The sequence below is a fragment of the Ascidia mentula genome, chromosome 9, assembly GCF_947561715.1.
Source record: "Ascidia mentula chromosome 9, kaAscMent1.1, whole genome shotgun sequence".
Taxonomy (NCBI): Eukaryota; Metazoa; Chordata; class Ascidiacea; order Phlebobranchia; family Ascidiidae; genus Ascidia; species Ascidia mentula.
Window position 1 is genome coordinate 10359058 of NC_138574.1, and position 27828 is coordinate 10386885.

The 27828-nt window shown below is 39.7% G+C and overlaps 3 protein-coding genes across 5 annotated transcripts; 2 read left to right on the forward strand and 1 right to left on the reverse strand.

Annotated features, from left to right (window-relative positions):
* Positions 1-385: 385 nt before the first annotated feature.
* LOC145914569 (von Willebrand factor-like) lies at positions 386-16532 on the reverse strand. Its single transcript, XM_083002392.1, has 27 exons — positions 16457-16532; positions 15045-15225; positions 14442-14611; positions 14010-14114; positions 13147-13319; positions 12552-12682; positions 11760-11956; positions 10314-10417; positions 9733-9952; positions 9303-9419; positions 8595-8703; positions 8396-8445; positions 8096-8267; positions 7224-7336; positions 6809-6928; positions 6298-6471; positions 5696-5911; positions 5195-5323; positions 4916-5033; positions 4635-4669; positions 4207-4356; positions 3091-3217; positions 2568-2841; positions 1808-2008; positions 1326-1559; positions 816-972; positions 386-516 (listed from the first exon to the last, which is right to left on the reverse strand). Exons 1-27 carry the CDS (start codon positions 16530-16532, stop codon positions 386-388), a joined length of 3984 nt encoding a protein of 1327 aa, XP_082858518.1.
* Positions 16533-18183: 1651 nt separating this feature from the next.
* On the forward strand, positions 18184-23519 carry LOC145913496 (WD repeat-containing and planar cell polarity effector protein fritz homolog). Of its 3 annotated transcripts, XM_083001178.1 has the most exons (14): positions 18184-18322; positions 18727-18941; positions 19002-19113; positions 19174-19278; positions 19801-19945; positions 20095-20170; positions 20301-20446; positions 20757-20991; positions 21057-21218; positions 21453-21576; positions 21634-21724; positions 21990-22186; positions 22472-22561; positions 22892-23519. In XM_083001178.1, exons 1-14 carry the CDS (start codon positions 18265-18267, stop codon positions 22948-22950), a joined length of 1815 nt encoding a protein of 604 aa, XP_082857304.1. In that variant the 5' UTR covers positions 18184-18264; the 3' UTR covers positions 22951-23519. The 3 variants fall into 3 exon arrangements, with proteins under 3 accessions (XP_082857304.1, XP_082857303.1, XP_082857305.1); XM_083001177.1 differs by having other exon boundaries at positions 19002-19278; XM_083001179.1 differs by lacking the exon at positions 18184-18322 and having other exon boundaries at positions 18771-18941; positions 19045-19113.
* A 1296-nt stretch (positions 23520-24815) lies between these two features.
* Positions 24816-25637, forward strand: LOC145914298 (fibulin-7-like). The gene is made up of 4 exons (XM_083002106.1): positions 24816-24975; positions 25038-25090; positions 25235-25357; positions 25505-25637. Exons 1-4 carry the CDS (start codon positions 24824-24826, stop codon positions 25591-25593), a joined length of 417 nt encoding a protein of 138 aa, XP_082858232.1. The 5' UTR covers positions 24816-24823; the 3' UTR covers positions 25594-25637.
* Positions 25638-27828: the final 2191 nt, after the last annotated feature.

Below are 27828 nucleotides of genomic sequence, written 5' to 3' on the forward strand. Positions count from 1 at the left end.
TTCGCACACTTCAACGTACCCTTCGTCGCATTTGTCATCTGCAGAATGTATGAAGAATAAGCATTACGACAGCGGTCCTCAATCATATAGATTAGTTGCATTTTGAATATTTGAAAGTGGAATATCTTACCTAAAAAGTTTTACAGAAAAAACGCAATCTTATGAAATTGTACAGAGGGCGATCTTATAAAGGTATGATTTTGGTGATTAAGCTTACTTATGTCTGTACAGTTGCACACTGAAGGATCGACACACGTTTGTGTCTTCGGGTCGTACAACAATCCTTCTTTGCACCTGAAATAACAAGCCAGGTTAAAAAACTGATGGGCAAAACACTATTGTTCCGGGAAACAGAAAAAGTCAATGAATGACATCTTCCTGCAACTTACTCTGGGTAGCAGCCTTCATAGCAGCCCTCAAGACACTCAGCGCAGCATATTTTGGGACAAGGCGGAGGGCAAGGTTCGTATTTCCACAAGCAATCGTCGTCGGTGTTCAGAGCTTCGCACATTACGGCTGAAAGGACAAAAGGCATTAAAATGCAGCCTCAAACTGTTCTCCGGGTCTGTTTTTATATTTTTTTTGTTTTTATAATATGCCACGTTTGCAAAGTGTTTATTTGTGGAAATCGTGTAAAATGGCAAAGAGAGCGTTACAAGAAGAGTTTGCGTCAAAATATCCTAATTTCCAAAATTCCAGCTACCATTAATTTAGTGCAGAAATTAACATATCTTTACAGTCTATTACAGCAGAAGTATGGGCATCATTAAACAATTCGCTTCCATTTACAGAGAGTAACGTATATTTCGACTCACGGCAAATGTCTTGGTTTCGCCAATGCACAGTGATTCCAAATGTCCCACAAGCGTACGCATAATCAGCCACGCTGGCACAGAAGCAATCACAGTCGCCACCGGCATCGCACGAACACGATTCTTCAATGCATTTCTGGTAGAAATATTCTGGCGACACCTAACATTTAAAACAAGTGTAAAATTCCGAAAGGGGGCCTAGCGAGTGGTTTCAGCTCAGCAACGCGTCTATCGAGTTGTAGAATGACGTACTTGTGTGTAAAGAGCTAGAAAATGGTGACCCGTAAAATGTTACCAAAAAAAACTTATTCACATTTAAACACTGTTTTGTCCGATTAATATATTGATACTTAAACTTATACGTGCAAATACAAAAACAACTGCCATCTAATTCACCTAACTTTAAGGTCTACAAATCGAGTAAATTATGCTTTTTGCAATTTTAAGGACAATACCCAAATTTATGCCCAAATTTACCCACTATAAAAGGACCGACAACAACTCTACACACACCTTCGAATGACATTCAAGGAAGTCTGTGTGTAAAATGTTGCACTGCTTTTCCGCCCATGCCAACTTGTTGCCGCATTCTATTTGTGTTGCGTTGATGACGTCAGGACAATAGGGCGACACCTTCCAGCTGTTGCCAAACTCTATCGCGTCCGTAGTGACGTCACGGGTACTTTTCTCCAAGTCGTTGTTGGCGTCACCATCGTTGTTGCCGCACAAACCACAGGTGGCGGAGGACTGAATTATACAGTTTGCTCTCTTTATTATTTGCTAGAGCCTTTATGAAGATATCTCACTAAAATGCTTATATCAGCCATAACTGGCATGTTTTTTTGCTGTTGATATTGTAGCAGGCACGCCACAATATGTGATTAGTTTCACAACATGTGATTAGTTTTTTAAAGGCCAGTCTCTGTATTCTCAGGATTATGGGTAAATCCGTCAATATTGTTCTCAACGAAACATCGATGTTCAACAAAATTTACCTTTAGATTCTTCGCAAGTTCCACGTACACTGTTGTGCGTTTATCCCACGTGACCCGAAGTCCGACGTCACTATCAATGACAACGTAACTGCCCCTGGTTGTTGCTGACGCCTCGATCGAGTTTATATTTGCATTATCCTTCCGATATGGATCAACGCTTACTTTGACTTCGTCGGTTTCATCCAACGTAAATACGTATTTCTGTGATGAAGAAAGTTATTGTTTTAATGAACGGATAACACGATAAATATTTAAAATATTTCGTTTTTTCCTTTTCTTTTCGTATAACACTGATAAAGACATTTTGAAAACATGAGATTAAATCGCCGATTTATGCTCTGTTGCTGGTTTCTGCGGGTCGTAATTCTTAAAAAAAATGCACAAAGATAACAAACCAAACTGAATCTATGTTGAAAACATGTAATCGTAACAGCTCTTGATAGGTGCCCAGTATATTCCATCAAAACAAAAAAACACCTTAAACTGTTTAAGAGGTTTACAGGCTTCGCAACTCAGGCATTGCAGCCTAGCTGGATCAGCCACTTTTTTCCGACAAGTCGGAGTGAGATTTGAATAATCAAGCTCCCGGTGAGGTTTGAACTTGATAGCTTTGATCGCCAAGTAAGGATCTGCGCAGTTTTGCGGTTCTGACAATCATGCCATTGTTTGAAACATTACTGCGTTGTTAAACTGTTTAAAATAGACTTTGCAAAACCATTCGATAAGGCTAACCTAATACGGAATTGACAAACTTGTTTACCCCGACTATCACAGTGACGGTAGTGAGACACATGGCCTGGTTGGATCCTGGACAGTCGTGGCTTTTGATCTTTACTCCGTAAGTATAGTCGTCGTATGTATAGCTCGCAATGCTGTCTGTCGAGCAGTAGTCGGTGGCCATCACGTATTCACAGTCGCCGTTAAAAACGTAGTCCCTGCCATCAAAAGTGCGATAGAATCTTCCACCCGAAAGCGTGCACTCGTCGTAGCATCTTGCATCGTTCACTATCCATTCGGAATTGGGTCCACAATTCCTGCATTGATTATTTAAAGTTTTAAATAAATAGTTCTCCGGTTTAAAGTAAGCATTATTTTTATGGTCCGGCCTTCAAGTTGTGTTTATTATACCACCAAAACCATGACATATTCCACGGACAATTTTTTGTTGATCAACTATGCGCAGAGAATTGCTGACATCGATTTGTGGTCGGGACCGAAAAATCGTCATACCCTATGAGCTCTTTTGATCATTGCAAATCTGACAGTTAGGTTTGAAAACTTACATTTTTCTGCAGGATTCAGTAACAACAGCTCCGATGGGGTATTTGACTCCACCCAACGAACACTGGCAATTCTCTGGTCTAACGCAGACATCTCCATCTCGCACGAACCCATCTTTGCATCTGCAACCTGTTGGAACAAATTTTCCAATAGGTTTCCATTGTCCCTAATCATCTGTTTCTTTCTACAGGTTAACTCTTTAATTTACCATGTATTGAAATGAAACGTAACTTGTAGGCAAGATGTGATCGTCGTAGGTATTGACAAAACGTATTATGAAGATGAAAATAAGAAAATGAAAGGGTTGCTGGTAAGCCATGGTTTGAATGCAAAACGCAAGCGTATTTTCTGGCTATGTCTCTTGTGACAACACATGTATTGCGAATAAAAAACTACCCGACATTTATTCAACTTGGTCTGTGCAATATGAAGTTGAAAACAAGTTGCAAAATTTTTGTGGTTGCTCGACAAGATCTCCTTAACGGACCTCCAGTGACAAATGATTCACTTGAAGTTAAAGTTTAAAACACCCTAAAAATTTACTCCAGCCTTAACGTACTTTCGCAAATACCCTTAACGACTATTGGAACGAGGTCAATTATTTTATGCAGGTCAGGAAGCTATTTTTACGACTGAAAAACAAGGTGTTGACCTTTTACAGCGCGCCGTTCGACCTTTGTTGCCATGGCACCCTCCAAGGAAAATTTTGCAACCTGGCCGCAAAGACTGCGATGTTGCTATAAAGCAGCAGTAACAAAGAAAACTTTATAAACCGCCTTGTGTATTGCCCAGGAGAACGGGTCATGTGGAGTTTGTGACCTTGTGTTTCGTCCTTGGGCGTGCCCAAACAAACTGATCGTCATTTTTTACAGCCCCGAGATAATGTTAATTGAACATTAACTCAATACATTGAGTGTGTTCTCTTGACTACTTAGATCCCCCAAGTCGGGAAGTTAATATTTTTTCATTGTTTACATGGTTATATGAGTGCTGTGGACGTGGTTATCGATTTAACTCTGTCAATCGCCTGAGACCTAATCAATTCTTGTGTGCATGCTTGTCGACACGGTGTTTTGACCGATAATTCATTTCAAGCAGGGAAACGCATGTGGACATACCAGATTCGCAGCTTGTAGCAGGGCAACTATGATTCCCTGAATCGCAAGATGGAGCGCATTCAGCTCCAAGTTTTCCTGCTGGCAGTTTGGTACAGTCGATAAATTCCTCGTCTTCACCGCATTCTTCAAGCAAGATACTGAAAACCGCATCTGTTCAAAACGTAAAGCATAAGAATACCAAGCGCTATTGGGATTCACAGAAGTTAAGTTTGTCTAACACACAGCAGCATAAACGCTTTTTTGATAATATGTTCTCAGGGACGTTGTTTGGGAAAGCTACCAACAAGAAGGAATCAATAAGTTGGGCAATTGTAATGTGAAAATAAGTTGTTGTTTATCAAGACTGTTACAAGCGTTTGATATTCAGGCTGATGATTTTACAAACACTTTATTTTAATCTTCTACAATACTCTGATACTTAAACCTACCTATGGGACACTGTAGGCTTCCAGAAAGGCAGGTGCTGTAAACAATAAATAACATTATACCTTGTGCTATCTTGATATAAGTGTGCTATTATGATAAGGGACATCAGATATTTATTTTTATACCGCAACGGATCAGATATTTAAGTTTTTTTTTTTTTTTTACCACACCGGGATTTGAACCCAGGACATCCTGGCCCGATCAGGTTTCCTTCTTGGCATATGGGTGGGGCGCTTGACCAATGCTGCCAATCACCTGCCCAGATATTGAGGTTACAACTTACCACACTCTATCCGGAGACGGCGACACTTGGTGGCCGTTAGCAATCCATGTCCCGCCTTCTTGGTAACAAGGACAGAAGTTCTTGGTTACACAGCTGCCATCACTAGAAAGATATAAATCTGCAAAAATAATCGTTATAAGTTAAATGAGTTCTTCTCTACCAGTAGGGCTGCAATAGTTAAGAAATTTGGGTGAATCAAAGGTAATCTGGAGGAATAATAAGACCCATCAACGGTAATTCTGCTGCATTAAATCTCAATAGATAGAAGAGTATGCATACCATCGGGGCAGTTGCACCCTGTAACCAACACATCAGATGAGCAGTATTCGTGGCCCGAAATTCCTCGACACGTTTTACCGCACCTTGTTGTGCTGGCTTGATATGTGTGCTTCACAGGGCACTCATAGTCTAAATAAAACGATATTGGTTGCAGAAAAAGACAAAAAAAAATGTTTAACCTCGTTTAAATAAACTAGCCCTTTAGAGCTTTAAAAAATGTTAACGAATAAGTCAAGTGCAAGAACTATGCAGATACATTGACTTGATTTAAAACGTTCTCTTTAGGAATTACGGCTTCTATGTTGCTATAAAAAGCAGTGTTCGTGTCATGTATAACGAATGCACATAAACGGTAAAACTCTAGCGAGACAAATGACCATGTTACTCATCATTATGTCATAGCAAGACTTAGTAATGAAATCGTAAACAATGTTCTGAAGTAAAAGTCTACATTTGTAAAACGTTAAAAAAGCTTTGCGCGGGATTAAACTGTACACTTACTACAGACGGATTCTGTCATGTCTACCGCCACGTTGGCAGCCAGGCACGCCACAGTGTAGGCCTCCAACGCCTTGCATCCACAACTGGTGACCCCGTCTTCGCAAGCGCACACCGCTTTCTTGCAGTTGGTGAAATATTGCTCGTACGGAACATGGCGACGACATTCCTCGAAAGCTGAGGATTTTAGTATATCGCAGGTCTCTTCAGCTTGGGTATCTACAAAAAGCAACAACATCAATGGTGATTATTAGGACTGACCTAGATTATTGCACAAAAATTACTTGAGAGAATATAGAATATTTATATTTCATCCTTACGGCATATAAAAGTTTATAAATAAAATGGATAACAGTGTAAAATGTACTTTGTTGTGTAATGACTATGTATATATATTAAAACATGCTCCGAAGAGTGTGCTTTTTGGCACCAAAGGTATACGTAGTGCAAGAAATTTTAGTTTAATGAAAAAATACACATTTTACGCTATCATCCTTTAACATTTGTGTATTTAGTTACTCCCTATAGCATTCTGTGTCATAATTCGTTCATGATGAATAATCAGATTTGTTTACATTAAGATTTTGTACAATAAAACTTCTTACTTCGAACGGGGTCGGCACTGCAAGGGTCTGTAGGACTCGTGGTTACGTCGGGACAAGAATTCGGATACTTCCACGAGTTTCCAAACATAAGCGATGACGCAGTTTCGCCGTTCTTAGCAGTCATATCGTCGGTGGTCACGCGGTTCAAGTCTCCCGCTAAGCCCCGGACTTTGCCTAAAGAAATTATTAGATTGCTACGACGAAGACATAATCGGTAACTAAAGAAGTAATAAGGGTTTGCAAACCGTAAAAAAGACAACGTTAAGGAAACTGAGGCTTGTGTGTGTTTGTAACTTTTACATGGAACGTCCAACAATGCCGTATTTATTACCCCAGTGTGTTTGGATCTAAATAACATGGCATTGTCCACCCTAAGCTCTAAATAAGAACATACTACAGCTACCAAGCTAGCACCTGTAGAGATGCAACCATAAAAATACAGAAACAATTTTCTTATATACTGCCATGTAGCCATGTGCTGTCAAATCAAGAAACAAAGCTAACTTCTTACCCTCGTAGGTTGAAGGCAATGTCATGATCACAGTTCCGTCTCTCCATAGGATTCTCACTCCAGTTGTACCGACCGATATCTCAGTATATATGTGCGATATTTTATACGCGTGGATCGGACCTGTGCAAGAGGATTGGGCTTATATTGATCCTAAAATAACGCACAATCAGAGGACTAGTTAAAATGATATCTCAAAATTTTTTCATTGAAGAAAATCTAGGCATATTTGGTGTTTTACGAATTTGTCAAAATAACAGTCGTTCACAAACGGTCGATGTAGAAAGGTTTCTTTTTCTTTAATCATTGCTGGTCAAATGCCATGTCTTCTAAACGGCCACATCAAAGAATACAATATGTGCCGGTTACTCCTGCTTTGCAGAGATAAATTAAGGTCGAAGTTGTAATCGCGATTTACCGCTGTTGGCTGGCAACGTTGTTTCAACATCATTTTGGACGCTCACGTAGTCGTCGTTGCCAAGAACAAGGAAGTAAGAGTGCTCGTTGTCGCTGGCGATCACCTTTATGCTCCTAGACAATGGGTTTGGCTTGAGACAGATAAACATGAAGCTTTCCGCAAGTTAAATAAAAGTCATAAAACTAGAATTGATAACTGACATCGTCGTATGGATTCGCAAATCACAGGATGTATGCATTGTAGGCAGATAATGAAATGTTGAACGTAACAAACTCATAGTCTTTACAGCTGTAAATACAGCGCATACTTTGAGTCGTAATTGCCGGAACCGTTGGTAGACATTTCAGACCACAAAAACTCGGTGGTGTCAAGACCCTCATCGCATTGACGTAGTAGGAAGGATAGTTTATTGTCTTGGACACAGTCATTAGCAAAACACTAAAATTTATAAGGTGCAGTAAAACGTTTTTTCGTTTTTGTTGTCCAATAAAACGATTTACAACTTCCTCATTTCGCGAAGGTGTCAATTTACAGAAACTACTTAAACTCAATCTTCTCTGCCCGGACTTCGTAAACTATTCTGTTTGTTTTAAGACTACCAAGTGGTAACTCATACTCGAGGTTGCCGGTGCCCGGCTACGCGTTTATTGAGTCGTGGTCGTGAAATATCGTAAACTTAATCGTTCAATAAATCGCATGAAATTGCGTTTCTGTGTGAAATTTCATAACCAGATTTGTTTACAATTCAGAACCGAAAGCGGGAAAAATTATTGAATTTAAATCTGACGTTTTAAAAATTTATGCCTAAGATGTTTGAACTGCCAAAGATGCTCTATAGTCTAGAATTCTATCGACTTGACTAGAAAACTTACTTGACACATGAGTACATTGAATCGAAGCCACATTTATCCATGCTGATGTAAACGGTGAAAGTGTAACCGACGAAGTCTTCGGCAAAAAGATATTGACATTCGGCGCCGGGAAAGTCGAACCAGGTGCCGTCAAACGTCCTCACGTTGCCGAATCCCATCACAAGAGCAGTTGCTGGATAGAGAATTACGATATTCGATATTCAATATTACACAACACCCATTTACGGGAGTTAAATTTGTTGACGGAGCCAATTGTTTTTTACAGGATTTTGGTATCAACGAAGATTGTTTTTTACAAACCTGGACATGTTGTCAACGGTTTGCACGACCACATCGATCCTTCACAAGTACTGGAATAAAATGCATTCTTATTTAAAGAGCCTGTTATGCCATGTAAATCTTTTTTAATTGAACATTATGGAAAAACAATCACTTGGTTGAGACGTTTAATTGTCAGTTTAATAAACGCCATACAGAACATTTATTAAACCTTTCTTACCATGTGTCACATCCCCGTTTCATGGTTTCACCAGGGGCATAAGATTGTCCCGCGTGATTGCAGGGGCACTGACTTTGGGCGACACACGCACTGCCGTCCCAAAACAAACCTAAAATAAACAAAAATTAACCTGGAAACTGTAATGGATGAAGGAAGGTCAGTCAAAAGCAGTGAGGTTTGTGGTGCAGGGATAATAAACAATACATCATTTCAAGAAAAAATGTAAATATTTCAAAGAGAGAGCGGCCAATTTTACTAAAGCGTTGTTTCGGGTGCAAAGGTCGCCACGAAGATGTTTGTAAACATGCGGTTGCCACTCCCACATGCGTGGGTGTGTAGTTCTTTTTTTTTAGACAAGCAAATTTGAAGTGAACCGATACCAAAAGATTGATTTCGAACAGGAAACACCCAAACCAAAACCAAGCTGTATCTACATTTCGGTGTCTAAATTGCAAAGTTCAAGAGGGTATCTTCAAATTTCCCGTTTAAGAGTGCTCTCTATAAGGCGCGGTATAAACACTTTACATGTAGTGATATATGACTGAAATCTTATCATAAAGAGAAATATATTTATGAAATTTTCATGACGAAAAAGGCGCGTTCGCTTAGTATTACGTGAGAACGGAGTACTTTAATAAAGTCAAGCCCACTTAATGGTTCGTTTCATTATATTTTGCATAACATGACTGCACAGTTATAGACTGTCACCTGATGGGCATTGGCACCCGTTAAGGCAGTCGGTCCCACAGTCGCCGGATTTGGGGTCGCTGCAAACTGCCAGGCAGCCACATTCGGAATATTCCTGATTGGCGGGACAAGTTTGCCCTGAAAGCACAGCAGTTTTAAGTATACGCAGAGAAGTTAAATTCCTTGCGTTTTAAAATTGTTTGCAGCTACATCATATCGGCCATTTTTGGCAAATTATGATAAAAAAAAAACTTTTAGTCGATAGTGGTTGCAAAACGGAGATTAACCCGATATATGTTTTAAGTCATGACTGTTTAACTGTTGAACGTTTTTTGACAAGTAATTCATTACCAATTATTAAATGGTTACTTTATGCAAGGTTTACATGCTTTATGCTAGGCTCAAACACAAACGATAATCACCAGTACCGTAAAACTGTAGATAATCTTACCGCAAGAGGTCGGGGTTCTCCAAGAGTCGACAGGAAATCCAGCCTTCGTACAATACCTCGCATACTTCGACACCACGGCACAGTGACACCCTTCCTTGTACTCTACCCCACAGCGGCACACATCGCTCAGACAATCTTCATAGTACGACTCAACGCTGATGTTGCCACGGCAAGTTGCGAAGGCGTCGCTGTAGATGACGTTGCAAACGACCGTTGCTTCCTGCGGTTTCGGCGAGGAGAGATTGAAAGAGGGTGGAATTTCCCCACATTTTGTGGTATTATGATCTAACGCAGGCTCGAGGACATAGTGTGGGTATGGAATATTCTTTGAAAGGCCGACAGTTTGAATACTGGGGAGTTTTGCGAGTGATTCGAAATAGTTATGACGTACGTTTCGTCACTAAAACTAACACTACACAGATAATACAATCAAGACTTATTGGCATACTCTTCGTTTTCTACGTAACTGGCAAACTTTATCCATAACCTGCGACTTAATCAAACACAAACAATACCAAACTTGGCAAACGACCTATCGGAGCGGCAACGTTTGTGACTTCAAACACAAAACTGCTACTTACTTGACTATTGCAGATATCCGGTGTCGCGGTAAATGCAGCGCAAGTCCTCTCTGATAAGGGTAAATGCCAGGCATCGATGAATCCTTGCAAATTTGTCCCATGTTCTGAAGCAAAAAATAATACAAGTTTGATATTTGTGCTCATTACGCTGTTTAAAATAAGGGAGGAAATAAAGTAAGTTAAAAAACGACCACATAACAATTTAGGCTAAAAAATGGATTACTTTGATTGCGTCAAAACGAGTTTTAGGAACCCTGTTTCCTGCAGAAAGCAAACAGGAAGGTAATGAACAACACAATGATGGGTGGGGTTAACCGATGCCGAGAAGTTCTCGCAGTTGCCTAAACTACGAAGCTCGTATAATTCGTTGTTCTGTGCAGTTGTTCTCGAGGAGTTGAGGGGTTTATCGCCTACTTACTGTATCGTTATGCCTCTATTTGCGGTCGTAAAATACGGCTTGTTGGAGGTGTTCGTTCACACCGGCACATACATGTTAAACGAACATTAGTTTCTGTTTTAACCTCGACCGTTAGTGGTTGATTAATGTCTATTTGTAAGAAGACACTAATGTTTCATTTATGTGAATTTCGACAGTATCAACAAGGCGGACTTTGTTTATCATATGTAAACACGAAATTGTGCAGTTATTTGTTGTTGTTCTTTCGGCATGTGTCCAACATTAAATGTACTGCACAGAACAAAATAGAAGCAATGCCCTTGGTAAAATGCCCTTTATACACAGTTTCAGCAAAAAACACTGCGCATTGTCCAAAAAAAATAGAGTACAGCACGTACACTGGATACTATGTCAACACAAAAAGTTTGGTGGTTTAATCCTGTTAATGATTAAAAACATGTTTTCAAAGTCTTAGGTGTCTCATTGAACTTTAGGAATTGTCTTGACGTTTCTCTATAGACAGTTCGCAGATTTCGGCAAAAACTCCCGGGCAAATATTGACTATGTCCGGACTGCGACACTTCAACGTTGTTTGAGCTGTCTCCCGGTGGCTTTTCAAGCATCGCGGGACGTTTGTTTTCTCAGCGTTAAATCCTGGGTCGTAGATCGCATAAGTTTAAGGCTCACTTAATTAATCCCGCCTCGACAGAGTTACAATGTGTCTCGGGACCAATGACCCACATTTTACAGCCGTAAACTCGCGCGAAAAAACTCAAGGCCTCGTAAAACACGAGGATGGGTGCGTTTCTCTGTTTTTTATTTATGGAGTCACCCAATGGCGACCTCTACGTCCCAGAGGGCGTATGTTTTGCTCAGGTGTACTTGTGACGAAATCAATGCGCTCCTCGCTTCTTTGTTACTTAATTACTTTAAAAGGGGAGTAACTACTGTACATAACGGATCAACAACAGACAAGATTTCAATAAAATCACAATTTAACTAAATTGAACACCAGGACATTCAACCAAAACAATCGCCGTAAGATTCACCTCCGAACTCGTTCTCAGCGTCTCCGTCCATGTCCCCGCAAAGCCCAGTGAGACTGCCAGCCAGGTGGGATTGAGCCGTCAACCGTATGGTGAAGGTCGATATTTCAATTTCGATTCCGTACTTGTCGCCGGTCATTACTATGTGGCCAGAGGTCTCGTAAACTGAGAAGCCGTACTTGGAGTAGGGAAGGCCGACTCTGCAGAATACCAAAATTAATAAACATGACATAATGATAGGTTCTACCTTTGTCGATGATTGTTTTTCAAAAATTACGTTTTTTAATGAGAGAAGGTCGAATTACTTTTCTTTAACACTCAGCAATGTTAAATCACCATAATATTATCGCCGGCGTTAGTGTTACCAGCGCATGCCGTATGGAGGATGAATAGCCAAATATTTTGATTTGGTGGGATTAAGTGATAAATGACGCAACGGGAAGTACGTATTCTTTACAAGTGTACTAAGAAAAGGCCCCAAGAAGATGAAAGAAAACATTTTTTTTTCATCGATGTCCGTCAAATTATCTTGAGTCATCCGGTACTGCGGACTTGGTTCAAACAGCAAACATAACAATGCCATGACGTCGTAAACCCTGGTAGGATTTCGGGTACTCGCTATCCCCACTTTAAGGGCGTTTGTCAAACAAAGCATTGATCTTAGTTCTTAGAATTGTTTTTTCTGCGGTCAGTATTATCAGCATCATTATCAGGCTTATCATTATTTCCCAATATAAGGCTTATCCCCTCCGTGAACCAGTAGACTTCCATGCCCCATGTTTGAACAAAACTTACGACATATCGCCGAAGGTAACCGCACCGCCTTCTTCTACGTGAACTATGTTTACGGAGCCGGAATACAGTGTAACGCCCTGCACGCAAGTCACGGACCCCGTACCGCAATCCTCCTTAGCCGTGATGACAATCTGCAAAAACAGTTTACGTTTGTGTGCTGAGGCATTTTCGGTATATGCAGAGTTTCGGGTGTGGTGACTTGATACAATAAATTTTATTTTCAAACCGATACTCGATATCTTTCGTGAAAAGGCACACGATACCATACAACCCGATAAGGATACTTGGTGTTAAACTAAGTCACGTTACTCTGATAAAAACGTCCTTGCATAACAAGCGACAGGTCGGTGTACCTTTGGCAATTATTGTCAGAACGCTACAGTTCTTGTAAAACTAAATTGCGTTCAGCTGTTTTAGAGTGCCAAATTATAAACACCTGACAAACATCACGTACAGTTTCAAGAAAAGTTTAAATCAACCAAGCGCTATTCAAATTAACGCATTCAAGACTAATATACAGAATAATGACATAGCATTAGTGTTCAAGTCAAGGTTAACTAGCAAAACGCACAGTTATACGAACAAGGAGACTGACCTGGGTGGTGCGGTCCTCTGTACCGGACAAGACGTAAGCGCAGGTACCGGAAAACTGGTAGGTGGCGCCATCAAACGTCGCTACGTGACCAAGTCCATACAACACACAGGTAGGGGAGGGAGCGGTGTATATACCGGAAGCCGGCGTCTCAACTCCACTCTTTCCGTATTGTTCTGGTTTAGTGTCAGACAGAAGTTAAAGATATGCGAAACGAACGAGGGATTTTTGCAACCGCATTGGCGTGCGAAGCCGAGACGCCAAACAGACTTCTGCGATTTTATATTGTTGCTTTTGGTGAAAATCATTTTTTGACAACGCCCTTATCTAGGTAATAAAAACGAAAACAATAGGAAGAGAAGTCAAGGTCAAGTTAAAGGCGTTGTTAAACCTCTCTTTAACAGTATTTACACGTGCAGTTTAACGAGGTGGCACACAAAGATTTCAAATACATAAATCTACTTCTTTGGTCAACACAGTCTACATCGCTTTTCAGTTCCCAAATTTCACAAAAACAGCTTTGAATGGTTAGATCTTTGCCAAATAGTTTTTAGCAATATTCACGACAGCATTCTTGGTTTCTTTCGCCCCAAATTTAAATGTTTTATTGCTTCTTGGTCCTATATCGCGTTCATTGAAGGCTCGATGGTGCAAGAGTTGGTAGAAATGCTTTGAGCAGGTAAATCAAATATAGGTGACATTAAATGTAAACGAGGCGTCCTTAAACGGTACCCCACACCAGGCATTCCAATACAAAAGGTCATACCCGCGTCAATGTCCACAAAAACCAGTACTCAAAAAATGATACTTTAACACATAAACATAACGCAAATTGTCGTGCAAGTTATCCTTGCAATGGGACCCACCGTAAGCACAGCGATAACCAAGGTAACTGGTGTCACAAAGACAGAGGTTGTCACCGTCGCACGTTCCTCCGTTGGTACAGAAGGCGTCTCCGCCGTCGCAATTCGCTGCAAGGAAAACGTGACAAAGGTGCTTTATGACGCCAAGGAGGGTGATAAAGTTCGTCGCCTTAAACCGCAGTTAACAACCCCTTGTCGTCAAAAACAGTTTCGGGGATCCAGGGTTAGGCAATAAAAGGCAACCTTTCATTTTTGTCATGCATTTGGTGTCCGTCTCAAAATTAACTTTAAAACACGACCTTCACGAGATACAAAAAAGTGTCTAAAGCAACGACGTATGAACACAGCGAGTTGTATGGTCGTTTTTTTTTGCTAAAATGCATACTTTAAAAGACCAAAACAATCTGTGTTGCAACTTCTATACCGCATACGTACGCTTAGGAATTTGCTTGTACGTGATGGAAAATCCGGTGTCAGACGTTGATGCATCGGTTACGAAGTGCAAGGTGACCACATTCCCAACAGAACGAAGTGTTCCAATCTTCGCGCTTCCGCAGTACGAACCGGCCGAGCTGTCCACTCCCTCAATCACCAGATAATCTTGGCTACACAACGAACACATTTTTGTAGTTAATGCAGCATGTGTACGGAGAAGAGCCAAGCGCATGTCCAGAGTTACTGTATATAAAGAAGCTGGTAACTATCCACAACTCACTGTGTCTACAAGGGGGCGAATGGGGCAATTTCCCACTAGAACATATATGGTTTACCATGGTATTCCATAGCACCAGAAACGCTAGCCATGCGCCAGAAAAAAGCCTCTATAGCTTTTTTAACAGAAATATTTTCTATGACACCCTTTTGTATGCCAACCCATCGTTTTAATGCCCCAATTACCCTTTCCCGGACCGCCCCATTTACCCCTTTCGGATCTGCACCTAAAAAGAGCAAACATGGTTTAATGTCACTGTAGCACTTGTGCCCCAGAACATGCCAGAAAATCTAATTCTTTGCTGAATGTGTAGATTTGATCTTTACCTGCAGGCAGTGGAATGTTGTAATGCAAAGTGGTCGACAGTAAGTTGTATCAAGTTGTTCTCCGTCGCCTCAATGGTCCACGTGCAATCAAGATTATCGCCGTAATAGTTGGGATACCCGTCTGACGTGATAGCGCCTTCTTCTTGGGTCAGGACACCCCCGCAAGTGGCACTCGCTATAACTACACAATAAAGAGGAAGATAAGAAAATGGTCGGAATTGGTAACTCTAAGGCACGATGGTGCAATGTGACGAGTAGGCTTTGTTGCACGTCAAGGTTGACATTTTGCGGTTGAAAAACGTTTACAAACTTCAACTTCAATACCGACAACCAACGTATTCCAGGCGAAGATCGAAACCCAGCCGCATTAAAACCCATGCGCAAAAATTGGGACCATACGGTTCTACATTCTATGGAAATGACAAAATAAATTATCATTTTGTTGCGTGAAATCAGTTTGTGATTTGAGTAGAATGTACAAGCTATGTTGAAAAATTTCACGAAACTTGTCGAAAACGATAAAAACTTATCCACGTATTGTATGGTCGCACACAAATGAGCGAAAGGCACAAATTTACGTCAAACATTTCAATGTTCGTCTTGAAGAAGCTTTTATAAGGTAAAAAGCCGACGAAGCACAGGTAGTGCTCTACGTATCCATACCGCATATAGCGTGCAGTATGCAAACTAAATGTCAAGTATTTTTACTACACCCATTATAAACGTTAATGCGGCGTTGAAAATGCAAATCGAAAGTGTGCGTTGCATGCTAATGATTTGGGTGGATGGTTAGTTAAATTGCAAATGGAACTCCAGTGAAGTCCATAATACGTGTTTAAATTCAGTTTTAGACTCAGAATGTAAATCAAACGAGCTTCAGTTTTAACATTTAGTCGCACCTCATTCGGGCACACAAGGTTGCCTTGTGCAGATTACAATTACTTTTTGCGTTGTGTTGTGTTAAAGGCATTCCTTTCTGGTTGTTCTTGCCAACCAATTTTCACAGAGGTAAAAAATGACACTGACAAAGCCATTGCGGGATCAAGCAAACAAAACGATCACAGCTTTTAAATGAATAACCATCCAAAAGTAGTTAACTTGAAACTTAGTCCGGTATACACGTTTGATCATGGCGACCTTGGGTCTGCTTATTGTTAACCATTATTTGACGGCACTAACACAGAGCCGGAGTCTGTTTCTTAGAATTACGAAAAGCCGCGAGGTTTACTGAATATACAAAAGGGAATATGGTAAGTTGTGAGTGCTTTTATCACTTGATAAATTATCTTGGACAAGGAATTTAGTTTATTAGAGTGTTGCAAATACAATTAAAAACATTCGTTTTAGGTTCAACGGGCAATTTAAACTTTACCTGACAGAAACGTTAAAATCGTTGCCTCTATAACCCTTACCTCCACCATCCAGTGCGGCAGAACTCGCCCAAATCATTGATACTGAAATCAAAACAAGACCCGACAACGCCGCCATGACAACTTTCCTTCCCACACAAACACTTTTCACAGATGACAAAATCAATTTCCAAGCTCGTTAGAATTTTTGTGCCCCAGATCGGCTGGTGCACGCAATAACGCAAGAAAGCATGCGCTCGCTTTATATAAGATCCGAAACAGGAAGTGGGAACAGTTCCTATGTGATTCCTTTTTTCTTCGTGAACCACCCACAACCATCGCAGATTGGAGGAACCCGGTCTGTGATATAAAAGTTTATTGGGTTACGAAGGAAATATTGTTTGCATTTCGTACTTAGAATGACGTCCATACATTACTAATCACATATGTGGCGATTTCATATGCGCTGTTTGACCCTTATCGCGGTGTGGAGCCCAGACTGGTGGCCAAGTTTAAGAGGATAACAAAGGTTGCTCTTTCAGAAGAAAGCAGTTCTACCTCACTATAGCAGTTAGGTTGTAACGAAGTTTTGTTTGTAACTATGGGTACAAAGGTGTTAAAAGAACATTACATTGCATAATTTTTCAGTTTATATGGGTTACGAAACATTGACGCCAGCATGCAAAACACTGGATCACCTCAGTTGCAATTTTTGATCGAACAAGCCCTGACCCAGAAAGCGTACAATGCGTACAAAATAACGTAAGCAGTTGTCAAGAAAATAGTATGTTAACTGGAAAAACTCCATTAAACTCATAAACTTAAATATACTCAAAACGTGTAGTGGCCTATTGAGAGGAGATAGGTTCCATTGGTGTCGAACTGTAGCCCACGGGTTTTTGCATGTTATGGGACCAAGGCGTATATGTTCCTCATCTCTGAGTTTTTAGATGTCAAAACTGGTATATGTTGACCTGCCCTGGCGGATAAGTTTATGGGCAGCATAAAAGCCACAGCCAATAATTCCATGGAACCATGGTTGCCAGTGGCAACTGATGGGTACTTGATGTCGCACTCTGGGTACGACAAAACCTTCAAAGCACAATAATTTACATTGAAGGTGGCATCGCGAAGGTTCGCTTCCGTCTTCAAAACCAATGTGACGGAATTCGCCGACTTGGCAGACAGATTAGGTCACAAGGGTATATTAATCAGAGTTTGTATTAGCCAATGTTTGTTCGAAGGCCACTTGTTGTAACTTAAATATTTGGGGCTTCCCCGCCCAGTTAACCGACGCACGCGGCTCAAACACCTTCAGCCATAAAACCTGACTCCAACGGTGAATCACATATACGTACCTTGCATATGCCGTGGTGCATCTGAGTTATGCAGTGCATCATTAAAGGCATGTAAAACTACCTTTAGAAATTAAAAAATAGATCCGGACAATCTGCACTGTTGAACTAGCTTCAGAAACCACCAAACCACTTTATTATGTTTCCTGCATCTTGCTTGAAAACCGCGTACTTTGAATTTATGATTGTGAGATGAGAGGTGACTGTAATCAAGGGATTGAACACACAATTATATTTATTACCAAGATAATTTAATGCTGGTTACCTTTTCAAAACCGAAATAAAACAAACTTTACATTAACTTTAACTCTTCGTTGATTCTGGAATATCGCACTTATTGTTTCCTGGAGAATTAAAGTATTTGTTATTGTATAAATACGCATACATCATGGGATTTAGTGCATCAAGGGGGAAACCCCTTGGAATTTTTATTTGGAAAACTGTAATTTCGTTCAAAAAGCTTTGTTTGGAGCAGTGTTATTTTGTGGAAAATGAATCACTATTGACCATTAAGTTATGGCTGGGTATGGATTTAGCCTAAAGTTCTGGACATTGAACCAAAATATAATTTCAGGTAACATCATTAAAAACGGAAACAACACTTTTTCCTTGTCTTGTGGAGGTAGTGGTTCCCAGCTCTTATGAACCCATGACACATTCACTGCCTAAAGTTTTGACGACACACTATAAAACTACATGTTTAAGAAATTTAGTTTTGATATTGTTGACCTATTTAGAAACGAAAAGGTTTGCTTCTGTGTAATGAGTTCAACAGCTAAAATGTCACCTGGTTTGGTATACTGGAAATAAAGTCCATCATGCCTCCAAGTAGGCTTGGAAGCCCCAATAATAATAAAACAAAGCACCATTTGGGAACCTTAGTTGCAGTTGTTTGTCCCCTCAATTGTAAAACCGCACTATTTGGTTACAAAATAACAATGTTTTAGAGTTTGATACAATCACTTTATACACGTGCAGACCAAGATATTGGTGTCAACCAATACCACGACAAGGAGGCTGGGAGTGGAGAATACTACGATGCCAAAAAATCCTTTGTCATAAGTCGAAATGAAGTGTGGACTCCACGCAACAAACGGCCACTGAAATTAAGAGACAATATTAAGCAGTTAGATGAGGCACTCAAGTCCTCCGATGTGCTGTACATTAAATGGTACCAGGAGAATGGACTTCGGGTAAGTGTGTGCAGTACCTCAATGTAGATTCTAATTAAACTTTGAAAAATTTGCCTGCAGTTGGCTTTCAGCAATGGCTTACTTGTTGACATTGTTTTATCAGAAGAGGGTGACATTCAAAAGCTGGCTTATGAGAAAAGCCTTATTGGCAAAATCACTAAACCATCGGCAGGTATATTTTCACTACTTTGTTGTGGGACTTCTAAATATATAAAAATTTATTTATGCGAAGGGATCTATGCAAGTACATTTGCATGTTTTGCATTCGAAGAACAAAGCAAACTCTACTTTTTTACACTAAAATCTGAAATCAGACCATCAACAGTGGACATTCCAGGTAAAATGTTGACCTAGTCAAATGTTATTTAGCTTGTTCTGACCACCAATTTGTTGCTACAGCCCAAACCACATTTTCTGCTTAACATTTTAGTCTAAAGCCACTTGTCAGAAAGTAGTAAAGACATAGCTTCTATTGGGGGGGAAAAGGTAATGCTACCGTTCACTGGCGTAGAGTACCGGGGTGCAGGGGTGCCGCGCACCCCCGACCTTTTCTAAATTTACAACGCAATCGCATCGTGTCCTTTCGGTTTTCGCCGGTTTAAACCGCAGCAAAAATAAAGGCGCATTTCCTTCTGATAGCACTCAAAGTGCTTAACACGCTGTTTCGTTTGTCTCGTATTCGCGAACAACAATTACGCAACAAGCGAAATTACGTTGGTGATGAACGTGATTACATGGACGACGCTTTAACTTGTATATTATGGCGTGCAAACGACCTTCTGACGTTAGTATTTTTTATTCGCCGCACCCTCGTTGATGTGCAAAACTCTACGCCTATGCTACTGTTACCATGTTTCAGGACCCCAAGTGAGACTGCATCGCCACCTTGCTGTAAATATGGGTGAAGACATGATGATATGTTGGTGGAAGCATGGAGGATGGATGCAGACGGCTCCAGAAAATGAACGCTTGAATCTTGTGCTTCTGGGGTCCTCATTCGGCAGGTTTGTATCTCATGTTTTTGGTATTGTTAATGTAAGAAGGAGACCTAGGTATTGTGTGAGTACAAAATCTACTTTCAATGGCTAATGTAAAATTAATGAAGACTTTTCATATTTTGCCATCATAATTGTTATATGATGCAATATTGCAGGCTTGAAGTTCTTAGTTCCATCAAGACTGAGCATGAACTTATATGGGCAGAATTTAGCAAAACAAATGCCAATCAGGTACAGGTGAAATATACAACTAATTTTTGAAAAAATCCTGTCATTGAAAATACAGGTTAAATTTTATGATGTAGTCAAATTTAATGTTAATTTCATGGAGAATATGTAATATTACCTAATTTATGAATAGGTATTTACGTTGGAAAAGTCATACAATACTCGCAATGAGCGTCACTTGGATTCTGTTATCTATGAATGTACAAGAAACAAAATCCAGCGATTAAATGTTATTTCCTTTCAACTAAAACATGCTGTCCTGTCCTCAACCAGAAACAGGTATGTGTGTATGTACTGCATGGTTGTGTAATTATTACAAATGATTACATTAAAGTTTGTGCTGAATTTACCAGTTTTTTGCTTTTGGCACTTTTTTCATGGCTGTATGTTGTTGTTTGGTTTGGGTCATGCACAATTTGTTTCCAGTAAAATGCTCAGTTTTGCTAAAATACTGTGCTTACGGACCTTACAAAATCCGCTAAAGTATTGCAACAATAAACCTCAATTATAAAATCTAAGCAGTAATTTAGTTCTATTTTGTTGCTTATTCTGACACACTGAAAAATTTAACTAAATTTTTAACCTACAGAGATGAAGACAGATTGGTAGTTGGATGCAGTAACGGAAGTATTGTTCTGTTGGATCTAATTGCTCACAAACGCGTTGCCGTTGTAACCAGTCAAGATCTTGTACCAACCACTATGATATTTTTCAATGGTTTAATTTTGGTTGGCAGCAGCAGAGGTCAACTGGTCATGTACGACAGCGCCCTAAATCCACTCAAGTTTTTCACAATGCAAGAGGATGAGATCTCCTCTCTAGAGGTAAATTTTGTACCTGGTATGTTGCCCTTTGACATTATCTTAAAAATCAAGTGATTTCCTTGCAGCTTTCAAGCTATCTGTCATCGGAAAACGGTTTGCTGCATGTTTGTTGTAACAGCCAGAACTCGATGGTGTCGATTTTCAGTGGAGGGCCGTTGGCACTTATACGACTGATTGGAAAACTTGGTGTAAATGAGATTATCCAAAGGCATATTTACACCGACCAGGTCAGTTACATTCAAAAAAATTTTTGTGTTTATTGCGCAGAAAACTGCCATGTTTTTTTTTACCCACTTGTGAAAATTGAATCTTTTTTCCAGATATATACAAACCAGCCAGAATTGTTTCTTCCTATACCAACAAAATGTTATTATATTGTAGTTTTTTAAAATAACATATGTATTGCTGCCTGGGTATCTGTTAGTTTTGTGTAACACATTGTTCCCTCTTTTGTACATTAGATTGCAGATGCAGTCAAATTATTGTGCTCACTGAACTGGAACTACAATGACGTAGAAGCTTACTACGGTCTGATGAACATTGCTGATCACCTGATGAAACAACCACTCAACCATGACAGAGAACGTATGCTAGAAATATCGTTTCTTTTTTGCGTTGCTTGAATTACATTGTGTTTCGCAGTTCAACTCGAGGCAACTTTCTCATCGTTTTATTCTTCTCCCAGGCCTATTTCTGATGGAGTTGTGTTGAAGTACAGACACACGATTGGGTGGTAAGTTCATTGAGGCTGTTAGCTTGGATGGTGACCACACTCTATCCCATGGTTTAAGTAAATAAGTACCAGTGTTTTTTGCTATGTAAGTATTTGCTGTCAGAGTAACCACTTCGTTCAACGTGTGTGATTTTCCTACCTGTTAATTGAAAGATTAGTACGCAAAAAAGTCTTGATTGCTTAATTGGCGCACATTTTAAACAAAGTATAACTTAAAACTGTTTTTCCTGAACAATTCTCAACTCCTTGCGCCACCTTCCGGCAGTTACGCCCGCCGTTTTTTCCACCACTTGCTGCGCTATCGACGCTTCGAGAAAGCCTTTCTCCTCGCTAAGGATATTCGCTCGTCTGATCTCTTCCTGGACATTTACTTTGAGGCGAAGGACGTGGGAGACAACCAACTAGCGAGGCTTGCTAAGTTAAAAGCTGATGAAATTATCGCAGCCGAATCGTCTGACGGAGGTAGGAACATATGTTTAAAAATTTGTTCATTTCAAGCCACTCTAGTAGTTTGTACTCTAAGCAAATATAGCAGTAGTAGGCCATATAAACTGGTACTATGAAGAGTACATTGTTCATGCATTTTTAAGTGTCGCTGATATGTATCATGAACTTGCAGTGTATATGTTTCTATACGACTTAAGTCATAAGCTGTGGTCTTGCATTTTTGCAAAGCATTTACTGGTGAAGCCTGCAAACCATTTCAGCCGCTGATTTCAATCTATCTTGCATTTAATTTGATTGTAGAATCGGTCAACGAATCTATTCCAGTTCCTAAAGTCATACTGCAAGGTGCGGTGAGTAGAAGGCTGGATGAAACGTTGGAACAAGTTGAAAGTAAGGACAAAGTTTGCGAATTACCACTTCGCTGTACACCAATGTTACACTTTAACCTTTCATGTACCCCACATACCATGCAGTGGTTAAGTGTATTTGAAGCGACATGACAATAATACATGAATGGCTTGACCACATTGTTTCCACCTTGGTTGGTTTTTGGCGGGTTACTTCCAGTTTCGGTACTCAATGGGTGACGGCGACTGTATAGTCACATAAAATACTATGTTAGAATAAAATACTGTCAAAGTAGCCTATTTTTGTACATCTTTGTCCGAAAATTGTAGTTTCAGTTTTTGTATCGTTAAGTTAACCATTATCTGTTTTTAGTCGGGAACCAACGGAACACAGGCAGCACGCTTAAAGTTACCAACCTGGGGTACGTATGATTCCATATCACTGTGTCCGTACGTGAGAGGTACCTAATTCGTACGATGTTGAGAACTCCATATTTACTCCTTAACTTTCACACGTCCCACCGCATGGTACGACTGAAGATAGAGCGACGAGAAAGATTGATTTCCTAAACTCCAAAGTAAAAGTTGGAAAATGAAATGGAAGTGGAAGCTATGGGAGGCTGGCTTTGTTGCATTTTTATCGTTTAAAATAGTTGAAAATTGACAAAGGGTCGAAAAACACCCTTTCTAATAAAGTTGCGTAGTTTAATGTTTTTTCGCATGTAAAACGAAGAATGTTGTTGCTTTTAATAAGCTCGCGTGACATTTGCAAGCTTTCAGTATTACATACGAACCAAACACTATTTTTTACTCTGCAATGGCCGATCGTACACTTGTCAAAATATCATTATTATATGTAGGTATTGCACATTGGTATTCCTTTCAGAAGTATTTCTCGCATTTTTATAAATTTTATTTAATGCAACTTAAAGTATATGTGTGGTGCGTTTCTACTATCCACAAAGTACTATTTTCTTTTGTCTGTCATCGTAGTGTTTTCCACGGCAATTTCGTTGGTTTCGAATGTGTGGAACAAATACATCCGGTGCAACCGTACATTCGTAATTGAATTTCCAAAAACTGAGATCAAAACGCCCCACTACTGGAAAAACTAAAGCCTTGTGTAAGGCTGTTCCGTCAAAGCTCTTAAACAAAGCAGCAACATAGACCGCAGACCCGTTTGCATCAGTGGTTGCTGCGAGTAATACAACAAAAAAAAGTGAAGCGTTGGACATTTACACGAACAACCCGCAATTGCAACCGGATATGATTTGGCGAGACCGCGGTCAGAACTGAACATTGCTGCCACCACGCTGTGAATCAGCAAGGGCTTTTGCGCTAATTAACACTAAATGCTGATGGTTAAGCTGCTATTAAACCACGTTGAACGTGAGACGGGTGTAGTAATTAAGGCGCCCGCTTCCGAATTTCTGTGGGTTGGGCGGATTTAGTAATACGCAGACAATTTAGTCAGTGTTCGTCCATACTTCGCTCGGTAAGTGCAGGTATAGGTAGTTTAGTTGTAACCGATGGTATTTTTGCTTTTTTGGGAGCGAATCAGTATTCAGGTATTTCTTAGCTAGGCGAATAATTCGTTGAGTCTCAGTGATGATAGTGGTGTCTTATAACTACGCGGACATAGAATGGAATTGACCGTTTAACTGATATACTTATCGACTGGTTTGAAAATGCAAAGCAAATGTACGGCGGTGTTTAGGCCTTGGTGAAGTGGCAAAGCTATAAACAAAGATACAAAGTGGAGGAGGAAAAAAGCAATGCCAGACAATTATAAATCTTGTCTTTACGCGCTGCAAAAGTAACTAGTTTAACATTAACTTTATTAATTTAAGCAGTTTAGATTCGCTTAAAGTGCTAAGCAAATAAATAATTGTAAACGAATTTAAATCGAGGATCAATAGAAAGCCAAGAGTACAAAACATGCAACTTGATAGGGATAAACAGCAGCGACCTATCAATGATTTCTCAAACCTGACATAGATAGTCACTTTCATTGGTGTAAAATTCACATTAAATGCTGAATAATATGACAAATAAATACTCATGTATAAAACACATGCAAGTAAAGAAACGTTTTCGCGGTTATGCGTACGTTTAACTCGACGATAGCCGCCGGCAGTTGTTGTTTATGTAAAACCTAAACCTGTGAGCAATTAAGAAGTTATTTGTCATACCAAGCTACTGGAATGTGGTCGATAAAGCCAGCTTATGTCGGCGAATCAACAACCAAACCCACTTATAATACTGCAATGTGCGTTTTCCACAGCGACATAGCAAGACAGAAACCATGCGCCTGTTTCTACTGCCGTTGTTTTGCGTGTTTGGAAGTTGTTTTGCGTATTTGGATGTACAAACTTTTGAAAAAGAGTGCGCAGTTCCTGTTTTGTATAGAGTTCCTTGTGGCGGGGCGACGACAACGCGACAACAATGCGAAAATCAGTGAGTTTTTTTTGATAAAACAACACGTTGACGTTTTTTTATTGGTCTTTGTTGATTTATAGGGGATGTTGCTACGACAAAACTGTAAACAATGAAAAGATTTGCTTCAAAAAGAGTGAGTATGGGACAAAAATGTTTCATTGTACCACCTTCTTGTCCTTTTTAGGTTAAAAACGCTCATAATTGTTAATTTTATGTTTGCAAATATGTCTTGACTCGCACAGTCCCGCGTAAATGTATCAACAAAAATTAAATTCAGACATCGACGAATGCGAGGGGAATACCCACAACTGCGACCGACACGCTTTCTGTGTGGATTATCCATATTCCTTTGTCTGCCTTTGCAAAGCCGGTTTCAAGGGCAACGGTGTCGTGTGTCAAGGTATGAAAATATTAAAAAAATATGCTGTGGACATATACGCCTTTTAAATAACAAAAAATATGCTTGGGACTTGAACTATCTGCAATTCAGGATAGGATAATTCACGAGAAAAGATGCATTATCAACAGGAAATCTCATAAATTTTAGATATAGATGAATGTGAGAATCCTCTTCTGCATACCTGCGAGAGCCCCAGCATTTGCGTGAACGAACCTGGGGGTTATTCCTGCGTCTGAGAGTCCGAACCAACAAATCTCACTGTAATATTTTCAGACCGTGTAATTGCGCAGTATTATTTGTTTTTGTATATCGGTGTATTTTGCACGTGAACATTTTGAGTGAATTTATTTGCTTGTATGTGAAAACGTTCTTGCATAAAAGCTAGGAATTTGTTTGTCTGACATTGGGTTACTTTGCGCAAATTTGGACAAATCACGGACCATTTGGAGAAAAACCCTATACGCATATAGCTTAGCAGGCATTGTGTAATAAAATAGGTTTACCCAGCTACACTTGGTAAAAATACTTCACCCAACGCCACTTAACAACTATTTTCCATCTTGGATCTCTCGAATGTCATACACATTGACCTTAACCCTTTAGAGCCCAAGGGTATACTGAGCAACAGAAAAAAATTAATGTATAGCGTTTTGTTGCGTTGATGGGTCCAATAACACATTTTATGAAAAAATTTGAGATGTTTGACCGCCACCCCCCATTTTCTGGTGGGGTCACCTGTGACCCATTGGGCTCTGGAGGATTCACACTGAAAAAAATTAACTTTTTAATATCGTTGAATCTGGTGTAGCTATGCATTTCTTTAGTAGTACAAGTAACAACCTGAATGAAATCGAGGTAATATTTTACTGTGTTTGGTCAAAAAACTAATTTTTAGACCCCCACTACGTGTGATTTTCGTGTTTCGTAGGTTGATATGCGCAGAAAACTTTGTTTTTCAGTATTTGAAGCTAAACAACGCCTTATTTAGGTCCATGTTGATGCTACGCAAGTTAAACAAGCAATATTTGATACCTTTTATTGATCAATGATTATTTATACCAATAAAATTTGAAATAACCTACGCAAATAGCTATATTACCTTGCATAAAATATAAACCTGACCCGAAATTGAGATAATAGATGATCACGTATTATAGTATCATGTGATGTTGTTATGTAATAATATTCATTGAAAAGCTTAAAAACATGATTCATAAAATTTCATCGTACTTGTCACCAATGCCCTATGTCCCATACACGACCCCATGAAATTATAAGGTGTGCCGTTTCTTAAAAATACGTGCTACGAATACCTAACTTTTTTATAGATACTATACAAGGCCTTAGCTAAAGGAATGCCAATTTTATTTGCAAATTGTTTACCAATTGAATGGTATTTTTTACATATTTAGATGTAGCTTATCAAGCACTTTTGCGTTTCCTTCCGGTGTGCTTGCTGTGTCAATCAAAAAATTGCTATAGCGACATCTACCGGCTTTAAAATTTTATGTAGATCAGGGCAAAGGGGGACTCTGGGCTTCAAAGGTAAAAAAAAATTAAAAAAGCAGAAACCTTTCTGGTATGGGTCTTTAAAGTCATGGGGTCACCGGTGACCCCTGGGGCTCTAAAGGGTTGAGAAGAAAATTTTGTCTTAACCATTTTCTGGCAAACATAGCGCGGCATTTCAGTTCGTTGGTATTTCAAGCTGTCTCGGACATAGCAAGAAGAAAAATTGTGATTTAACTAGAATTGAGACAAATTAGGTAGGTTTTTATCTCTTTGATGTGCCAATGAACTAGGTATTTTGAAAGGCATATATTCTTTTCTAAAAAATACATTTTCACTGGTACAGGACCGTGGTAATTTTGTACACCAAAATCCAGTCAAAAAATAGCAAGTTTTTGGTTTAATTTTCGAGTGCGTACAAATTGTGTTTTAAACGGAGTCCTACCGAGATTTTGTCACTGGAATTGCTGGCTACAGCAAGTGGTCTAAAGTATTTCCATCTAATACGTTTAACAAATTCGTCGTAAATATATAAATGCGATACTGGTAGTTTTGATGTGAGCTATCACATTATTCCTATCCAGTAATTGCAAATATAATGCTGGTCGATCTTCGGTCAAGTTGGTATGACGCTGTACTGAAGGCCTGTTCTGCCACGACGCCAAACCGAACAGATAGTTGCATCGAGGTGTAGTCTTTCAAGCACACTTTCTCGCTGCGTTGATCAACCTTTCAGCACAACCACGACTTGCATGCAATCTGCAAATAGAACGAGTCCGTGTTTTTTAAATTATTGCCACACGACAGGTGGATATCGTTAATCCAATCACCTACAACATCGTAAACCTAAAAATAAAAACTCGTTTTATGCTTTGCTTGCTCGAAACTTGCTAGAACCTGACACTGACTTTCCTTGACTTTTCGATTGGTTGTGAGAGGACTTCGACCTTCCAGAACTTTTTGTG

Bases quoted from the DNA above. Each gene is read 5' to 3' on its own strand.
- LOC145914569 (XM_083002392.1), bottom strand. From the start codon at position 16,532: ATGGCGGCGTTGTCGGGTCTTGTTTTGATTTCAGTATCAATGATTTGG. The intron at 13,320-14,009 runs GTGGGTCCCATT...ACACTAAACCAG, and splicing joins TGGTTATCGCTGTGCTTACG to AACAATACGGAAAGAGTGGA. The intron at 2,009-2,567 runs GTAAACAAGTTT...TCTTCATCACAG, and splicing joins CCGTCACTGTGATAGTCGGG to AAATACGTATTTACGTTGGA.
- LOC145913496 (XM_083001177.1), top strand. From the start codon at position 18,265: ATGGCTGGGTATGGATTTAGCCTAAAGTTCTGGACATTGAACCAAAAT. The intron at 19,946-20,094 runs GTTTGTATCTCA...GCAATATTGCAG, and splicing joins CTGGGGTCCTCATTCGGCAG to GCTTGAAGTTCTTAGTTCCA. The intron at 20,447-20,756 runs GTATGTGTGTAT...TTTAACCTACAG, and splicing joins CTGTCCTCAACCAGAAACAG to AGATGAAGACAGATTGGTAG.
- LOC145914298 (XM_083002106.1), top strand. From the start codon at position 24,824: ATGCGCCTGTTTCTACTGCCGTTGTTTTGCGTGTTTGGAAGTTGTTTT. The intron at 24,976-25,037 runs GTGAGTTTTTTT...GTTGATTTATAG, and splicing joins CGACAACAATGCGAAAATCA to GGGATGTTGCTACGACAAAA. The intron at 25,091-25,234 runs GTGAGTATGGGA...AATTAAATTCAG, and splicing joins AAAGATTTGCTTCAAAAAGA to ACATCGACGAATGCGAGGGG.